Source organism: Acinonyx jubatus, chromosome C1 (genome assembly GCF_027475565.1).
Source record: "Acinonyx jubatus isolate Ajub_Pintada_27869175 chromosome C1, VMU_Ajub_asm_v1.0, whole genome shotgun sequence".
Lineage (NCBI taxonomy): Eukaryota > Metazoa > Chordata > Mammalia > Carnivora > Felidae > Acinonyx > Acinonyx jubatus.
In genome coordinates this window covers 100,736,827-100,749,810 of record NC_069381.1, presented here as the reverse complement: position 1 = coordinate 100,749,810, position 12,984 = coordinate 100,736,827, and the positions used below count along the sequence as shown (strand labels likewise).

General features: G+C 50.0%; 1 protein-coding gene across 1 annotated transcript in view; it reads right to left on the bottom strand.

Annotated features, from left to right (window-relative positions):
* PHGDH (phosphoglycerate dehydrogenase) overlaps nt 1-12,673 on the bottom strand; it is a 32,279-nt gene extending 19,606 nt beyond the window's left edge. The window contains exons 1-3 of the mRNA XM_015076191.3: nt 12,405-12,673; nt 5,205-5,356; nt 3,397-3,462 (exon numbers count right to left, since the gene is read on the bottom strand). Of these exons, the coding sequence (XP_014931677.2) occupies nt 3,397-3,462; nt 5,205-5,356; nt 12,405-12,542 (356 nt within the window). The 5' untranslated portion in view covers nt 12,543-12,673. The remainder of the gene's footprint in view (nt 1-3,396; nt 3,463-5,204; nt 5,357-12,404) is intronic.
* Nucleotides 12,674-12,984: the final 311 nt, after the last annotated feature.

Sequence of the window (12,984 nt, the reverse complement as noted above, 5' to 3'; positions counted from 1 at the left end):
CAGTCTGGGGAGGACCGTGATGGGGGCGAGGGGTCTCCCGAGAACCAAATGGTAGCCTCCTGACTCACAAAAGGAGAAGCTAAAGCGGGGGAGAGGTTGCATTCCCCTCTCTTTCTTTCTGTGTCACTGTTCTCCTGCACCTTAGGAACTCCTGCCATCTGTTCAAAGTCCCCCACTGTGAGGCCCATTCAGGCCCTCTCTCCACCCATACTGCTCAACGCTCTCAACCTCACATCCACGGCTCCCACTGTGCTGTCGCTACCCTGCTGGAAAAGCAGTCTGACCAGACACACAAGAAGGTATGAGAGACTAGCTGTCTTCCTTCCTTCCTTCCTTCCTTCCTTTCCTTCCTTTCTTTCTTTCCTTCTTTCTTTCTTTCTTTCCTTCCTTCCCTTTCTTTCTCTTTCCTTTCTTTTCTTTCCTTCCTTTCCTTTCTTTCTTTCCTTCCTTTCATTTCTTTTTCTTTCATTCCTTTCTTTCCTTCCTTACTTCTTTTTCTCTTTCTTTCTTTCTTTCTTTCTTTCCTTCCTTCCTTCCCTTTCTTTCTCTTTCTTTCTTCTTTTCTTTTCTTTCTTTCCCCCTTCCCTTCCCTTCCCTTTTTTCTTCCTTTCAGAAAGGCAGAGAGAAAGGGGGACAGAAGATCCGAAGCAGGCTCTGTGCTGACAGCAGTGACCCCAATACCAGGCTCAAACTCACAAAATGGGAGATCATCACCTGAGCCGAAGTTGGACGCTCAACTGACTGAGCCACCCAGGTGTCCCACAGGGTGCTCATTTCTTAGTTTTGACGTATCTTTGATGAGTGAGGTTGTTGGATGAGAGGTTGGAAATTTCACTTCCTTGAAATCCTTCTACTTTAGTTGGGTCCTGGAACAGGAGAAAAATTATTCCTGGCTCCCAAGCCTTTCTTTCTACCTCCAGAGAAGAGTAAGAGAATTAATTAGACAGAAAGCTGATAGAGAAGTCCCTCACTCAAAAAACAAAAACACCGCTGAATTTAACTGCACGAGGGAAACCAGGACATAGGGCTACTACAGTTGTCCAGGGGGAAATACATCCAGCCCCAAGGTTCTGGAAGCTGTAGACGGCCAGCTCAGGGACCCCATCCAGACTCTTTTCTCCAGTCTTTCCTCTTCACTGGCCATGAGTATCAGTGAATATCTAAGCGCTCTGGTAGGGGAAGAGTTAGAACAAAGGTCACTCCTCCAGACCCTGTCCCAGGAGGGAGAACAGGTTTGAGAGGGAGAGAGAGTTAATTTCTCAGCCCTAGAAGCCTCAGGCCCGAGTAGAGGAGTAAAGAGCCCTGTCTGCCTAGGTCCCCCTGGTTTAAGGATCTAAGGGTGTGAGAAGGGACCCAGTGAACTTTCTGACCTGTCCACTGGCTTCTTGCCCTCCCCACTGGCCACAGAAATGCCTATTCAACAGCAGTGCTCAATACCATCATTTTACTACTGAACACATTATGTGCACCATATCCATGAGTTCCTAGGCCGTCCCCTCTACTGAAGAGGCCTGCACTCACAGAATTCCTGCTGGAAGAGCAAGACATGTGACCATTTGAGTTCTCTTGTGTTAAGAATCCACAGGTAGGTACAGGGATCCCAGAGCGGCTTTGCTCCATTCTGTTACAATAAAGAGCTGTAGGGACAGTGACAGAGTGAAGTCCTGAAGGCCAGGGGAATCAGTGAGGGACACAGCCTAGCTGGGAGATCCAGAGAGAGAGCTTCCTAGATGAATTAACACTCCTGCTTCATCTTGAGAATAAGAGCTATCCAGAGAAAGATGATGGAGAAGACTAGTTAAAAATTGTGTATCAGAGGCACCTGGGTGGCTCAGTCAGTTAAGTGTTTGACTCTGCCTCAGATCATGATCTCGGGGTTCGAGCCCCGTGTCAGGCCCTGTACTGACAGCTCGGAGCCTGGAGTGTGTTTCAGATTCTGTCTCCCTCTCTCTCTGCCTCTCCCCTGTGCTCTCTCTCAAAAATAAATAAACACGAAAAAAATTTTTAAGGGCGCCTGGGTGGCTCAGTCGGTTAAGCGTCCGACTTTGGCTCAGGTCATGATCTCACAGTCCGTGAGTTCGAGCCCCGTGTCGGGCTCTGTGCTGACAGCTCAGAGCCTGGAGCCTGCTTCAGATTCTGTGTCTCCCTCTCTCTCTGCCCCTCCCCTGCTCATGCTCTCTCTCTGTCTCAAAAATAAATAAAAACATTAAAAAAATATTAAAAAAAAATTTAAATCTCAGCCTTACATTAAAAAAGATGTATCAATATTTCAATATTGGCAAATTGGTTATGACTAATCCACCATACTAATGTTAAGATATTAATAATAGGGGAGGCTGAGTATGAAGTATATGGGAACTCTACTATCTTTACAACTTTTCTGTGTATCTAAAACTCTGAAAATAAAAAGTTTATTGGGGCACCTGGGTGGTTCAGTTGGTTAAGCGTTCTGACTCTTGATTTCGGCTCAGGTCATGATCACACGGGTCATGGGATCAAGTCTCAGGTCATGACAGCATGGAGCTTGCTTGGGATTCTCTCTCCCTCTCTCTGCCCCTACACCTCTCTCTCTCTCAAAATAGAGAAATAAACTTAAAAAAAAAAAAAGTTTATTTAAAAAATCCCTATGCCAAGTCTCACCCATGCCAATTAAATCAGAATTTTGGGAGTGCAAGCCAGGCATTAGTATTATCATCTCAGATGATATCAACGTGCAACAAAGTTTGGGAACCTGTGGTGTATGAGAAGTCCCTGAGGCGTGGAGGCTGTTACATTTTGGTATTAGTTCACTCAAAAATGTTCCCAAGTAAATAAAAATGTTGAGCATTTCTTCTATTTTACATCTATGTGAAGTTAAATTAAAAATTTTTTTTTTGTTTAATGTTTATTTATTTTTGAAAGAGAGAGAGAGAGAGAGTGTGTGAGAGTGGGGGCGGGGCAGAGAGAGAGGGAGACACAGAATCTGAAGCAGGCTCCAGGCTCTGAGCTGTCAGCACAGAGCCTGACGCAGGGCTCGAACCCCCAAAGCGTGAGATCATGACCTGAGCCAAAGTTGGAGGCTTACCTGACTGAGCCACCCAAGCGCCCCTAGTTGAATTTTTAATAATGAGTGTGATAAAAATAAAGTAATGGAATGACTTGGGGAAAAAAAAAGAGATAATCGGGAAGGATATTCCAGGGAGCAGAAACCTTATTTTTGAGGCTTAGAGTTCGAAAAGCCAGAGGGTGGCGTAGACAGCAAGAAACGACGAAGGAGCGTTCCATAAAGGACTAATGGCCTTGACACATTTTTAGCAGTCTGCGTGTCGCCAAGCGTTTCCGGGTCACTTTGTTTGGGGAGGTCATAACAACTGACACACCAGAGAGACTGGCTCCGCTCAGGAGTCAGGGACTTACCTGGCCAGGCACATGATCATCCCGCAGGTGAGCTCCGCAGCACTGAGGCTGTTCCCATTGGGGGTGCTGAAGAGCAAAGGAGAGAGGGGACTTCAGTAGGTCCAGACCCCATATCCCCACTCCTGTCCGGACGGAAAGCCTTGAGTGCGGTGTGCTGGCTCTCCCGCCCTCTCACCTCACCCGCTCTTACAACCTCCAGCCCCATGCCTCCCCCCCCCCCCCCCAGTTCTCCGATGGACCCCTCCCCTAATCCCAAGGCTAGAAGACAACCCCCTTGCCCTGACTCTATGTTTTCATGCAGAGGGACGTCCATTAGAGAAGCACAGCTGGCCTCTTGACTCAAACTCGCTTCTCCGCAGGCAGAGAAGTGTCTCACTCGATGGGGAGATATAGATGTGGCTCAGTCCTTTTCTTTGCTCTCCTTTCAGGAACTACTTGCCTACAGGAAGCCCAGATTCCCGCTGTTCTGTGTCATCTGTCTTACCGGGGCTGCGCCTGAGATGGGTGAGCAAGTCCATCAGATTCAGGTCAGCCCACTGGCCACACACCTTCATCAAGTTGCCCAGCCTGGCTTCTATCAATCACAAAGCTAGTATTTTTACCTCCACCTGACTGACTTCTCCTCCTATCTCTCAACAAGTTCTGAAGTGAGAAAGCTTCCTCACACCTTCACACACACAGCAATGCTGACTCTGCCCATTTCACAGACAGGAGAATAGAGCTGAAACTCACACAGGTATTTTTCTTTTCTCAAAGCCTCTTTGTTTTTTTTGTGAGGTTTTTTTTGTTTGTTTGTTTTTTGGTTTTTGGTTTTGGAATAGTTTATTAAAACACATATTCACTGCTTCTTGGCCTTCTGGCTAAGATCAAGTGTAACACACATGTTTAGTTTCCTTTTTCCTTTATTGGATCTTTCCATCTCTGGAAATGAAAGTTACAAGGAGGAAAAAAATTAAGAGATCCTACCAAAAAAAAAAAAAAAAAAAAAAAGGTCAAGATAAAAGGATTCTCAGAGCCTGTCTTTCCACCTAGCGAAAAGGCTAGACTGGGATGCTAGAGGAGGGGCAGGACTGGGGGCACTGCCTCTGTGTCCAGGGCAAGAACATAGGATGGGCTATGACCAATTAACCCCTCCACTACAGGAGGAATCGGAGGGAAGGGAGGGCAAGATTTTGAGGACACGGCGTCCCAAGGGAAGGGAAGAGGCTGGAGAACAAAGAAGTGGGCTAGAATAACATTGCCACACTGTCTAAGTGCCAGACGGGAGCCAGAGGGAAGTGTGGCCTAGCCCTGGCACGCAGTCGTGACCTCTGCTCTGAGTTTCTGCAAAAACAGCTCTATCGGGACCCTTTCCCTCTTGGCCCTGGAGTGTGAAAGGGCAGCTGAGCTCCTGCCTGCAGAAGGGTGAGGGGAGGTGAGGAAGGGAAAGAATACAGTCACTCAACAAGCAAAGGCTGTGCTCGGCCAAGCAGAGCCCAGGAAAACCTGACCCCAGACGCAGTGGAGGGGAAGGGGCAACGCTGGAGTAGGGAACGCAGACAGATGCACTAACATTCTTCCGTTTCCTGAACCAGGCTGCTGCTCAAACATCGGTGGGGTGGGCTTAAGAAGTGATTTGCGATTACAAAGAGAGCCTCCTGGTCAAAAACCTGGGGCACCCCTATGCTGTGAGCACGGACCACCTGTCTGGGCTCAGCCTGGACCAGCCATCCTCCTGAAAGCCTCCTACTCTGCCCTGGCCTTCTTGAAGTTTTCCCCTCCCCGCTTGTGGTGAGCCTCCACATGCCCTCCTGGGCTCCTCGACTTACTTCATGACCAGAACGCCCTTCCTGGTGGCAGCCTCCAGGTCGACGTTGTCCACACCCGTGCCGGCCCTGCCCACCACCTGGAGCCTCTCTGCTGCGTTGATGACATCAGCAGTCACCTTGGTGGCTGAGCGGACAATGAGGCCTTCACAATCCTGAGGCAGAAGAAACATTTGGGTCCACAGTCGGTCTTCCAGACCTCCTAGCACCTCTTTGCCCAAAGTGGGAGTTCTTGCCTGCCAGCTGACTTTGGATATATTCAGAGTAAGGAAGAGTCCGCCGTTAGTCAGGCCTGGAGTCAAGTCCCGGCTCCCTCCCCTAAGAGCTCAGAATTTGAGATCTGGCCTCCTCCAGTGCATGAGAAAATGAGCTAGGATAGGTATCGCACCTGGCAGGCTCTCTGGCCCCACTCAACGGACATGACCTCTTCATCGGACACTGCCCCGCTCAACAGACATGACCTCTTCCGTCGGACACTGCTGCTGAATGGAGAGGTGGGACCAAGTTCTACTTTGTAAGCCCCTATGACTGGCACACGCGAGGCACTCAGTAAGTGCTGGCTGGCTGAGCGACTAAAAAGTGAGGAAAAGACAAACTGTTGAAAGAAAGACATTTCCTAAAATAGAGACCAAAGTAAGAGGACGAAGGAGAACAGTTCAACCAGTCTATAGCTGTTGAGAAACACAGGCTGTTTTAGACTAAAAAATATGCATACTTTCTGGATACACTGAAGCCGCTTTACTTGTGCTAAGTTAGACCTCAAGACAAGCTTTCTTGGGCTCTTCCAGAATCCTGTGATATGTTCTCTGAATAAGGATACTGTTGCCCAAACACTCAGTGAGAGTCCCCAGGAAATGGGCCAGGTGCACGGGGGCCCGCTCTGCCCCAAACTGGCTATCCGGGGCTGCTGAGGAGGCAAGTGCTGTTGCAAAAGCAGGAAGCTGGGGATCAGGAGGCTGGGGTTCCAGTTCCAGGTCTGCCAAAGCTAAGGCGGGTCACGGTGCTAAGTCACCTCCCCCACCCCTGGTCTTCACCTGTAAAGTAAGAGGGACGGAGCAGACGCCCCATGTCTGATCTGACCCCACTGATGTAAGCCGCTCCGCCATTTCCCCCGGCAGAGCTCTCACCTGGAAGCCATGAGAACCTTCTCCCTTCCCTGCCCACCACACACACTGGGAGGACAGAGAAAGGCCACTGTATCCGGCTCCCCGGGCTCCGCACGGGGGTCTTCTAAGCACTGGAATGACTGCTCAGCAAAAGTTGTAAAATTTTTCCTCAGGAGGTGCTTATGCCTCATGCATGCTCCCTGGTGGGGGGGGGCTGTGCCTGACCACAGAGAGCCCTTTCACATCCACAGTTCTGAAATAGAACCTCAAAATGTGAGACTCCAAGGAACACGTGACCAGCCTCTGGTCCAACTGCATTTCACAGATGAGAAACAGAAGCCTGACAAAATTCAGGATGCCCGTGTCCCCTCTTCCTGCCCTTTTCATGCCTTCCTTCCACCTATGGGGTGCCTGGTAGGTATGTAGCCGGCATTATGCTAGACTCTGTCAACACAAGAGGAGTAAGTCATAGTCCCACCCCTCAAGGAGCTCACAGTGACAGACATGCCAAAACTCACCATTACGCATGTATGCTGTGACCTCGGAACGTGCAAGGCACACGCACACGGAAAAGTTAGAGGAACCGAACAGGAACCACCCCATCTGGGCTCACTGCCAACACTGGCCAACGCCAGGGAGAATCTCGAGGGTGCTTGAAATTTCTCCCTATAAAGCAGCCTCGTTGGACATGAGCCAATGCCTGGGCACATGGGGACACTGCTGACTGTCCCACATTCAAGTCCACTGCTCTTGGCTCCAAAGCAAAGGATCCCCATGCCTGGCCACCCACTACCAACTTTTCCAGGTACAGCGAACTTCTCTTCCATGAAACCTTTGCCAACAACCCTGGATTTAACATCACTCCCCCCTCCTATTTTTGTATCATCTGTTTTACAGTCAGGTGTTCTCGGTCTGACCTGCAATTTGGTCTCTTCATCTATATGTTACATCTCTAAAGCAGGTTATTTTAATAGCTGATAACTTACTTTTTAAAATACCTTATTATTTTGATAGCTAGAATACTCCATTGAATAAATGAATTCAGTGATTTGAGAGGCCATGGAAACCTACCCTCACCATTCTCCCCACCACCACCTTCTTTCCCTAAATAATTCAAACATGTCACATGATCAAAAATGCACCACTGTAGGGGTGCTTGTGTGGCTCAGTCGGTTGAGCGTCCGACTTCAGCTCAGGTCATGATCTCGTGGTCCCGTGAGTTCGAGCCCCACATAGAGCTCTGTGCTGGCAGCTCAGAGCCTGGAGCCTGCTTCATTCAGATTCTGTGTCTCCCTCTCTGCACCTCTCCAGCTCACACTTTTGTCTCTCTCAAAAATAAATAAACATTAAAAAAAATTTTTTTTAAAAATCCACCACTGGAAATTCCTTCTCCTGTCTGTGATAAGGAGGCAGAAGACCTATACAATAGCATTCAAGAGTTCTGTGAGCATAAGAATAAGTCAAGGGGTGACTGGGTGGCTCAGTTGGTTAAGCGTCCGACCTTTGGTTTCTGCTCAGGTCATGATCTCACAGTCTGTGAGTTTGAGTCACGATTGAGCTTTGTGTGAGTCACTATTGGGCTGATAGTATGGAGCCTGCTTGGGATTCTCTCCTTCCTCTCTCTCTCGAAAATAAACTAATAAACTTTAAAAAAAATTAAAAAAAAAAAAAAAAAGAAAGAAAGGGTAAGTTAGGAGAGAACCAGGACGAAAATGTTCAGAAACTGACAAATTGCTCAACAGAACCAAATGGGTACCTGGCAAACAGAGCCATGTGTGCCTGGAATAGACAAACAGATCTGTGTCTGTCTGGGAATTGAGAAAATGATAAAGGTAGTATTCAAACTGATGGGGATAGGAAGAGCTATGTGATAAATGGTATGAGGTAAATTTAGAAAAAATAAATAAATTTCTATCTCACTATAGATTTTTAAAAATCCAGAAGAATTAAAGAATTTTTTTAAAGATAAGCATTAGGGGGCGCCTAGGTGGCTCAGTCGATTAAGAGTTTGACTCCAGCTGAAGTCATGATCTCACGGTTCAGGAGTCCCAGCCTGGCATCGGGCTCTGTGCTGACGGTTCAGAGCCTGGAGCCTGCTTTGGATTCTGTGTCTCCCTCTCTCTCTGTCCCTCCCCACCCCCCACTCAAAAATAAGTAAACATTAAAAAAATAATAAATAAATAAATAAATAAAAGCGGATAAGCATTAGAAGAAAATGTAAGGGGATATTTTTATGATCTCAAGATGGGGAAACTTCATAAGCAAGGCCCAAATCCCAGAAACCATAAAAGAAAACACTGACAAATTTGATAACTTTTCAAATGTAAATTTCTTCCTTTCTTTCATCCTTCCTTTTTTTTTTTTTTTTTTTGTAAAGTAAGCTCTAAACCCCAGGACCCCAGAGATCAAGATCAAGAGGCTCAGGCTCTACCATCTTTTAAATGTAAATTTCTTATGGAAAAAATCCCCTAAACAAAGTTAAAGGAAAGTGATGCGTTAACGTGCGGAAAAACTCTTTGCACCATGTATAGCAGAACAAAGACTCAACACCAAAAATAATAAAGGCTTCTTACAAATCTTTCTTTTTTTTAATGTTTATTTATTTTTGAGAGAGAGAGAGAGAGAGTGAGCATGAGCGGGGGACGGCAGACAGAGAGGGAGATACAGAATCAGAAGCAGGCTCCAGGCTATGGGCTGTCAGCACAGAGCTCGATGCAGGGCTCAAACCCACAAGCCATGAGGAGATCATGACCTGAGCCAGAGTCGGATGCTTAACCAACTGCACTACCTAGGCGCCCCAATCAGCACATATTTCTTGAGAGCTTCCTGGTGACCCCTCAAAACACCTGCACTTCTAGGTACCATCCCCTCCTCGGGTCACAGGTCAACCCTCCAAGACCTGGGTCCAAGCTGCCGGCTCCTCTACTTAGGCAAACCGCAGCCCCATGTCAATCCGCCCACGTCCTCCGTGCAGTTTGCTGTGACTACAACTTTCTTCTCCGGTGTCCTGCAGTCCATTTTGGCACCTCTCGATGCTGCACCCACTCTGTCTGCCGTCTAATGCTCTCTGCAGCTGCCTTAGAGCTGGAAAACAGCCAGTGTTCTGCTGGATTTATAGCTGTTCTGGACAAAACCATGCTAACTCAGCAGTGGAAAGCTGTTCACGTTTCTCAAGTTCAAACTTGCTTCCTTTCCCAAAGAGGACAGGCTTGGCCTTGAGGGTGATGTTAGCTAGCATTGCTGGTGCCTCTGACTTAAATCTCGAGGGAAGCGGAACTCTCCAGGTCATGTTCCCCAGCTACAGAGAATGCAGGGAGATGCTGTTTAGCACAATGTGTGCCATCCTGATTAAGTACATGGCTACCTTAACTGTTGCAAATTACATCCCTGTGCAAAGGCTAGGAACTTGCTATTTTAACGGAGACTTTCAAAGGATGGAATCTTGCATGGAAGTTTTTCCCCTTATCTTTCTTAAAATTCTGAGATAAAGATGTAAATGTGCTCAGTAAGCTAAATGCATTACTACTAGCATGTGGTTTAGTGGTTTCTGACCGGCACTGCTATTCAATAAAACAGAAGAAAAATCTATGTATCACTAAGTTTATTATTCCAAGACAGTGTTTTCCAAACTGTTTTGACTAAGACTTACAGGAAGAAACATCTATTTAAGTTGTGATTTTATGCTCACTAACCACATAGACACTACAAGTGCCCACAGCATTGAAACAAATTTCATGACATAATACTCAGCCTATCTGCCCTGCTCCCTGCTACTTACTTTGTTTTTTTAAAATGCTAATCATGACCCACAAAACCAGCTACGGCCACCCACAGCATGCAGGGAACTGCTTTGAGTCTGAAAAGCACCATTCTCAGGGGTCATTGTACTTTCTGACCACGGAGCCAGTGAGAGCAAACTGTGCCCGCCCTGAACAGCGAGGAGTGGGTACAGAGGCCAGGCCTGGGCAGGCAATGCGCTCCAGCTTCCCTCCGCGTTAAGAAGGTTTAAATTGGGAGAGGGCAGGAGGCACTAACACAGATCCCTCTCCACCCAGAGTAAAAAAAGACACTGTGGATACGAGGCCCCTCCAGGGGGCTGCCTAGGTCGACTAATTGATGTTCTGAAGTGAATGTTTTACAAAGAGAGTCACGAAGGCTTGGGGGGCTCCAACAGCCCAGCAAGACAGATGCTGGCCAGTAGCTGACAAAACACCCCTCCTCTCCTGCCAGGATCTGTCAGTGCCTTTAAGATGTCCTTCCAAGTTGTAGCTCCAGACTCCAGCAACCCACCCAGCCAACTTCTCAACTTCATGGAACCCCTCCAGTACTGGTGAGGCCTGGATTCTGCTCAGTTCTGCCTGTATCCCGCACCCTGTCCCTCCCTGGAAATCCTAGAAATTAGGATTTCTAATTTCCACAGGAAAGCTGCAAAGCCCCAGGGGAGGCCACTCTTCCCAACCTGGTGTTCTGGCGGAGGGGAGGGTCAGAAGCTGGTCTAGAGGCCACAGCACTACCTTCTGGCCACTGCCGAGTCAAGGCCACTGACAGCACCCATACAAAAGAGAAGGCAACAAGCTGAGGTGCCTGCCTCCCATCCGGCCCTACCTTGGATCAGGTCCTGAGCCCCTGTCCCCCACCCCCATTCAGACCCATCAGCCCCCTGGTCTCCACTTTTGCAGCAGCAGAACAGGCAGAAGCTAGGTTGCCGGGTGGTCTCACTTGGCACTCAAGTACTGTGTCATCTGGCCAATACTCTCAGGAGTGATGGCCAGGCTCCCTAACTAGTCCACACACCTCTTGAAGGCAGGGACCAGGCAGACACTTCTCTAAGAACAGGACGGGGTCTGGATACCCAGATACACCACCGTGGCGGTGCAGGGCCGGGGCGGACGGGGAGGGACACGCAGATACGAGGGCAGACAGGGAGCACAGGCAGCTTCCAGGACATGTGGTTCCGGCACAGCGAAAGCAACTGCTGCCGCCTCTGTGGTTTGCTTCAAGGGGCCCTCCGAGGAGAAAATGGAGGGGGTGGATGTGCGCCGGGGTTGAGCGAGGTTGGTAGGAGGCGGCACTGCGGGGCTGTGGGAGTTGGGGGTGGGAGAGAATACAGTGGGGCGCGGACGGGGGGGGGGGGGGGGCGGAACTAGTGAAGAGCTCACAAAGTGCCCTAAGGTTGCACGAGGTCACCAAACCTCACCGGACCAAGGCAGAGTAAGACTTGAAGCAGATTGCGCTAACTGTGCAGCACGGCAAACTGATACATGTCTGAGAAAGATTTGCTAAGAAACAGAAATGTCCTGGGGGCGTTTGGGATCGGATTCGAACCCAGGCTGGTCATTCGTGACCAGCGATAAGGCCAACCATAAGGCAGGCGGGCATGGGCTTTAAAGCCTGGAGCCCGGGCGCCGTGACGGCAGCTGCGGGGGCGGCCCGGGGACCTCTGGCGCCCCCCGCCCGCCCCCCTTCCCTCCGAGAGCTTTCTGGAGGCCGAGGGGCGGGGAAAACCCGCGGCAGTCTTGCATCAGACGAAAGGCGGGTACGGCGTTTGCTGCCCCAGCCGGGCCGCCTTCCCTGCAGCCTCTCCGGCGGCCACGAGACTGGCTGGGACTCCGCCAACGCCCCGGCCACCCCCCAAGGAAGGCTGTACTTGCCGGGCGAGCCAGGACCTGGCCCGGGAAGGATCGCCGGTCCCTGGGCTCCCCGCGGCGAAGCTACTTTGGCGCCCCTTCCCCCAGTGCCCCGGCGCCCGGGTAGGGGGCGGCGCAGGGCTGCCAGGGCCACAGCGCGCGAAGGCTCAGGGGAGCCGCGCTGGCATCCTTCGGGCAGCCCGCAGGACCGGTCCGGGCAGCCTGCACTTTGCAATGCCGGCGGGAAGCGAGCCAGCGCGAAACACGCGGTTGCAAACTGAACGCAAAGTTTGCATCCTGCAGCTCGCGGCTGTTTCTTCTCCTTCTCCTCCCTCCCCCAGTTTCCAATCTCAGGAGGCCCCAGGACTGACTGGTACCGGGGACGGGGAGTGGGGGGTGGGGCGCGCTGGCCCCGGCCCGTCTCGGCAGAGGATGCCACCGAGCCCCCGTCTTTCTCCCGCTCGCCTTACCTGCAGCTCGGCTATCAGCTCCTCTTTGCTCAGGTTCTGCTTCTCCACCACCTGCAGCCCTCCATCTTGCAGGATCTTCCGGCAGCAAGGGTCCAGGCTGTCACTGATGAGCACTTTCCGCAGATTTGCAAAGGCCATTGCTGGAGTCTGCCTCGGAATCGGCCACTCGCGCGGGGCAGGAGCACCTAAGTCTAGGAGCTGTGGTTACTGCTGTAGGGCTGGTGTAACTGGGCAGGATTCACGAGCTCCCGCGCCCCTTTTATCTCCCCCTTCTGCTTATACGGCCTCCTTCTGATTGGACAAAAATACTCAAACTCTAGGTGACTCCGCCTTCTCCTCGAGGCTCTGAGCCTTTAGTTCCCCGCCCCCTTTATTATGCTCCCGCGGTGAATTTCTCAATCTCAGCCAAAGGCCTTCCCTACACCTGGTGAGCATATAGAAGCACAATTTGCGCTGACTAGCTGATTCGTATCTGAAACAGAAATATTTGTTCTCACCGTGAGAGAAATGTTTCATGTTCACTTCTTTCTGTCTCAGAACATATTCAATAATTCCTTAACAAGAATTCATTGAAATGTGC